Raw genomic sequence first — 6,000 nt, 5'->3', positions numbered from 1 at the left:
CTTGGAACATTTTAACAATTGAATGCTCTATCAGTTTTTCATGTTCTATTAGAGAGTATCGATCTAAGGAGCACTTTATTGCAGTCTCCTCTAACTGCTCTATTAGGGAGTATCAATCTATTTTCATGGAATTAAGCTCCATGGTTAGCACTCCAGTCTACATATTATGTTGGCACATGTCACAGGCCTACTCACTAAGTACAAACCTTGCGTGAGGTACTGATGGTGGTTCTGTTGTGGTACAAGTTAACTAAACCTGTAATTTATAACCTGGTATAAATGCCTACAGACAACCAATAGCAACAAGATTTCAACTTAACAATAATAATTTCCTTAGTAAATTACAAATACAAGACAAAAATAATATAATAATATGATGTGGTTATAAGTTTGGCAAGTGTTACTGCTCATCCATGGACTCATCACTACTATCACCACCAGGTAACACATTGATGGTGAAGGAATACTCCTGGTCACAGCCCATGTACACGTCACACATGAAGTAGAGGACATATTTGCAGCTGCCCTCTTCGGAAGCAGTGAAATCAAGGTTAACAACTGTCTGCTTCTTAGCTTGTAGTGACAATCTCTTGATGCACATTAGCCTACACAGGAACAAAACTGAGTGAATGTGTGTACAATATGTAACTAGGCTTACGTGTTACTGCTTGTATCACCAATGACAAGCCACCATCCTTCCTTGCGTTTCTATAATATACAGAAACAATAAATCAAGTCACATCTTAAAGCAACTAATATACTTTATTCCACAAGTTTTCATGTAGGACAGATTGTTTCTAACTTACCAGAGGAAAGAAGGGAGCAACAACTTCTGGTAGTAAGTCATCATCTTCTCTCTCCAATTGTACTCTGACAGTTACTTGTGACCCCCTACAACAATAGTAACACAATACTATTGTCATCATACAGCACAGTAGTATTGTATAGTAGGGATCATTCCTGGTTGCCCACAAATCCTTTTTCCTCATTTAAATGCCTTCAGAGCAACTCCAACCTTGTATAATTTTATTGAAATGACCTTCCTTTGTGTCTGGTTTCTTTCTCCCCTACCGCATAGATGTTGATTTGACAATAACGCATGATGGCTTCAGTGCTTCAATCTCTCTGAGTGACTGGATTGATTGCAGAGGCATTCTCTGTACTGTTTTTCATTTGTAAAACACGGGTGGAACATGCTGAAACTGAAGTGAAACTGAAGTGAAACAGCCACTTCGTGCTTCAATATAATTGGGATGTGCTTTCAGTCATTGTAACTTTTGTAGTGACTAGATTGAATGCAGAGGAGCTACTTGTACTATAATAACAGGTGGAATATAGCTGAAAACAAAGCAGAACAACCACTTAGTATTTCAGTATTAATTGATTGATGGGGTGCATGTTCAGTTGCACAGTTGTCTGGTATTATTCTTTCCTTTGATGTAGTACGCAATATGGTTCACCAGTATTGAATTGTTATTACAAAAAAAAAATTAAACAAAACAAGTGTAGGTAAAAATGTGAAATTTTACATTTGAGTAGGATCATAGAAATAAAAAAGGACATCATCTACCAACTATACCAGCAGCTATACCAGTGGACATTTAATTCCTACTTCAGTCATGGTAGTAGGAATTAAATGTCCACTAGTATAGCTACAAGGTGTAGATGACCTCTCTTGTTTCATTGCTTGATATTTCTATGACATCCATTCAAACGTAAAATTTCTTATTTTCCCATCATTTGTAACATAAAGAAACACTGTACCTTCGGATATCATCCTGGTCAACAATCTCATAGTTGAGGTCAATGTTGGGATAGCTGTTACAGAACCTAATGACATCCTACAGCCAAACACACACACACAATAGCAGTGAGCACTATAAAGAATGTTCAAGCAATATACTTTCATTTGTGAATCAGTAAGTTGCAGTAGGCTGTTCCTTTTATCATCATCCATATCCATTATGTCAAACACTGATTCAATCTCCTATACATTACCATACAATGACTAGTATTATTGACAATTATGCTCGTCTTACCTTTTCAGTGCAGCGTTTGATGATGTCTGAGGTGAAGTGTGGTAGTTGTTTGAGGAAGGAGTCCTTATGCCACATCGCTTGTGTAACCTTCATGGGTACACCAGTGACAATATAACATACAATATCACTTCACATTGCACTATTCAAGACACATGTCATGAACAGAATAACACACTCAAGTCAATTGACAATAACACACTATTACTTTACAGGCTACATGTGCACTCAAATAAAAAAAAAGCAGATGTGCAACATTCACACAAAATTCATGACTGATTTATTAGATTATTTCATTACTATATAGGGTAATTCCTGGTTGGACTCTGTTTGAAACCCTAGCCTGTTCACTTGTACACAGCACTATCTGTATCTATACACACAGTACACACACAGTACACACACAGTACACACACACAGTACACACACAGTACACACATACCATCTGGGATAGTTCCATAGCAGTGAGAGCAGGGAACAGCCACCTGTTGCTACTTAACACATCCACACAAGCTTGTAGTAGCCTGATGGCCTAAATCACAATACAAAACAAACTTAAATACCACCTCAATATTATTACATACATACAAACATCTACTAGATCACACTACCTGCTTTAGTACTTCTTCAGTGTCTGACTGTAGTTCTGCTGACAATTGTAGTCGTGACAAGTGAGCTTGTAGCAACAAGTTGGTCTTGGTGTGAACGTTGTTGAATTTCTGATTGGGTACCTTCCACGGAACACGTGTTGCAAGCTACAACAAAAACCAAACTACTTTAACACCAAAATAACATGGCAACTATCAACATTACACATGCTACAAAGTTGTAAGCACATTGTCTTACCTGTTTAAGGACAACTTCTTCTTTGTGTCTGATTTGGAGATTCTCATACTCAGAAGCTTCAGCCAAAATCTCGATCAGTCCTCTCATTTTAGTTTTGCTATTCAGTGACATGCTGAACAACTCTAAAACCCACAATCAGTTATTATCAATCATAACATGTGACGCACTTCACTAACCAATAGTGGTGTAGTTGATGTAGTAATAAGATGCTATCATACCCAAATTCATTGGAATTGTATCAATATCTTCCTCAATAGAGATACACTACACAAGGAATGATATTAGCTACAAATATTAAAAGTAAACAGAACACACCTTTGACTGCTCCAGATCACCCAGAGTGTTCTCCACCAACTCGGACAAGTGGTCTGACAAATGTCGATGGGTTACACCTGTGCAATAAAACCCCAAGCTAAAAACCATAAACTAAGGTATGCATGAATGTGTGCATGTATGTAAGCCATTCAAACCTTGCAGGTTATAATAGTTAGGATTTTGTGTCATGCGTCGGTAGAGGAAGGTCCATGTCAGGTAATCCACAGCATCTTGTTTGTTCTCAATTGTCTTTGTGACAATTTCAGCACCAAAATGATCATGTATGAAATGATCCAAGTGTGACTACAAAAATTAAATCAAACGGTAATGACATAAATATGGAATACAAGAGAAAAGTGCACCTCTACTGGCAGTGGCTCGTACAAAAATTTCTTGTAGAATTCCTTCTTTGTGTTCTGACACATCAGCACACAGACAGCTAATGAACACATTCCAATAAGAGCACATCATAGTGTACACATAATGTCACTTACCATTAGTGTCCAACACTGGTCGGTTTGCTTGCCCCACCATCTGAAGAATATCTGTCACAGCATAGTCCACATACCTGTGGAGAACAAGCATTAATACATCAAATACATCCTTAGGAGCACAAATAGTTGTAATGAGCCCTGTTTTAGTAGTTCTCAAGAAGGTTCCTTACAGCATGGGTGATAATTAAAATCCAACATGCAAAAACTTTACCTGTGTCCTCGTCCATCATAATATTGTGTATCCATCACGACCACTAGGTGAGCCTTAGCAACAATGGCCCAACAGAGGCTACGTGACACGACCATAACTTGAATGGCACCCAGCATGAACAGCTGCTCCACAATCTGTCGCTCCTTGTCTGACAGGCCCTCATGAAGGTAGGCAATGCCATTGCTAATGGCTTCCACAAGTGTCTACAGACAAGGTAGAAAACATAAGTCACCACAACTGTAGCATTTAACAAAGTATAAAACATCTAAGAAATACATCACGAACTGAACAGTCTCTACAGAGACTCCTTGTTTTTGAGTAGTGTTTAGTTAGTGTCAACCCTTTTATGTACTACACATTAAACCATTTAGGACAAAAATGACAGATTCTCTAAAGCACTGTAGAAATTGTGTATACATTTAGTTTTGAAAAGTTAACTAACTAACTGTGGCTACTCTATATTAGAACTTCAGGTACATTTTGTGACCAAAATTTTAAAAATTTATATCACATACTAATCAAAACTACTGGATTTATAACACATATATTACAATGGATGCAAAAGCACCAGAATGTATACAATGTAGTGATGGTACCTTGTCTTTGATGTACTTCACGTGATTGGCTAGATCATCCTCTGCACAATGTAGGAATTGCTGGGGCTGAAGATCAGCAGCACAAAATGTCAACAAGTCAACGGCTGTCAAGCGTGTCTGCTTGCGTGATGGTACATAGACAATGACTGGCTTCTTTGGTGAGTACTTGCAAATGGCTGAGTAGACAGGTTTGGTCATGGCAATGAGACGCGATGGAGCATAGGACACCGTGTAACCCTACAAGACAACAAGTGTTCAGAGTAAACCTTGCTCTATTATGGATACTGCAAAAGGCAACCACAAGTTATATTACTTGAATATAAAATGACCTCTCCAATACAGCTACCGAAGTGAATCTTACATAAGTGTGATGACCAAAAGATTTATTGTATTACTTAAAATAGAAACTTCAGGCATTAGTTACTATTCACAAATGCAACAAAAAGTGTATATTCTAATTAGAGTAGTTCTCAACAATACCTGAATGTGCAGCTCCAGTGGAACTGGACGGACATTGGGATGGAAGTTGAAGAGACTGTGAATGGAAACGCCCAACCACTGTGCCAGGTCCTGGAGAAATACATAACACAGCTAAACATGAGCACCTGATGACAAAAACACATTTATACTACCACTACATAAGATAATGAAACACGTACAACTACTATACAAGCAGCTGTGATAACAGCACCTTGGCATTGGCTACTGAATGGCCCAGTGCAATGATCCGAATATTCCGCTCAATCTGAGAAGAGATGTACCTCATCCGAGAGCAGATCACCTCCATCACAGGCTGTGCAAATAAACAAGTGAGTATGTTAATACACAACACAAGTTGTGGGTAGGCATGGTCCATAAACAACTGTAAGCCCCTCAGACCCAGAAATATGAGTAGGGGAACCCCCACCCACTTTTCCAGGTCCCTAAGTTGTCTGCACACTGCAGCCACACCCAGTGGATGTGGCTGGTAGTACTCGGTGCGCAAGGATGATATCATCATCGGGGCATTATACAGCGTGACTTTGTCACCTAGCATGTATGCAATATGAGCATTCATTACCAATGAGGTCATGAACGCATAAAAATATTGTAGCAACAACAATGGCATTACTTACCCCAATATCCTGGCCAATCAGATGAAGCTCATCAATGATAAATAATGACACATCTTGAACGTCCTTCCGTTGCTTCCATCTCCTTGACAACATGTCCCAGTGTTCCGGTGTGGAGATGATTACATTACCCTACAAGGAATGTAATCAATACATGGGTATTACCCCTAAAGGATTACATACCGTTCTCAGCATGGGTAGATCACTGCTGGTCTCTCCGGTCAACAAGACAACCTGCTTGCCAAGACGCTTACCAAACTTGTTCTCCCAGTCTGAATGCATCTGAACAAAAACAGAACAGTCAACTTGACAAGGCTTTACAACAAACACAGTATGTTGTTATTGTTAGAATATCTTCTCTAACTTGCTAAGTGCACGCTAAGGATATAC

At 38.8% G+C, this 6,000-nt stretch overlaps 1 protein-coding gene across 1 annotated transcript in view; it reads right to left on the bottom strand.

Annotated features, from left to right (window-relative positions):
- Positions 1-308: 308 nt before the first annotated feature.
- LOC136236345 (U5 small nuclear ribonucleoprotein 200 kDa helicase-like) overlaps positions 309-6,000 on the bottom strand; it is a 30,814-nt gene continuing 25,122 nt past the window's right edge. The window contains exons 31-50 of the mRNA XM_066026489.1: positions 5,794-5,892; positions 5,614-5,742; positions 5,190-5,291; positions 4,979-5,068; positions 4,499-4,735; positions 3,903-4,105; positions 3,692-3,765; positions 3,560-3,636; positions 3,353-3,500; positions 3,198-3,274; positions 3,059-3,146; positions 2,883-3,004; positions 2,648-2,791; positions 2,479-2,568; positions 2,040-2,126; positions 1,904-1,987; positions 1,765-1,841; positions 807-891; positions 659-708; positions 309-605 (exon numbers count right to left, since the gene is read on the bottom strand). Coding sequence (XP_065882561.1) covers positions 401-605; positions 659-708; positions 807-891; positions 1,765-1,841; positions 1,904-1,987; positions 2,040-2,126; positions 2,479-2,568; positions 2,648-2,791; positions 2,883-3,004; positions 3,059-3,146; positions 3,198-3,274; positions 3,353-3,500; positions 3,560-3,636; positions 3,692-3,765; positions 3,903-4,105; positions 4,499-4,735; positions 4,979-5,068; positions 5,190-5,291; positions 5,614-5,742; positions 5,794-5,892 — 2,268 coding nt within the window. The 3' untranslated portion in view covers positions 309-400. The remainder of the gene's footprint in view (positions 606-658; positions 709-806; positions 892-1,764; positions 1,842-1,903; positions 1,988-2,039; positions 2,127-2,478; positions 2,569-2,647; positions 2,792-2,882; positions 3,005-3,058; positions 3,147-3,197; positions 3,275-3,352; positions 3,501-3,559; positions 3,637-3,691; positions 3,766-3,902; positions 4,106-4,498; positions 4,736-4,978; positions 5,069-5,189; positions 5,292-5,613; positions 5,743-5,793; positions 5,893-6,000) is intronic.

This window comes from Dysidea avara, chromosome 10 (genome assembly GCF_963678975.1).
Source record: "Dysidea avara chromosome 10, odDysAvar1.4, whole genome shotgun sequence".
NCBI lineage: Eukaryota > Metazoa > Porifera > Demospongiae > Dictyoceratida > Dysideidae > Dysidea > Dysidea avara.
The sequence above is the reverse complement of the archived record's forward strand: the minus strand, read 5'-3'. Positions and strand labels throughout refer to the sequence as shown.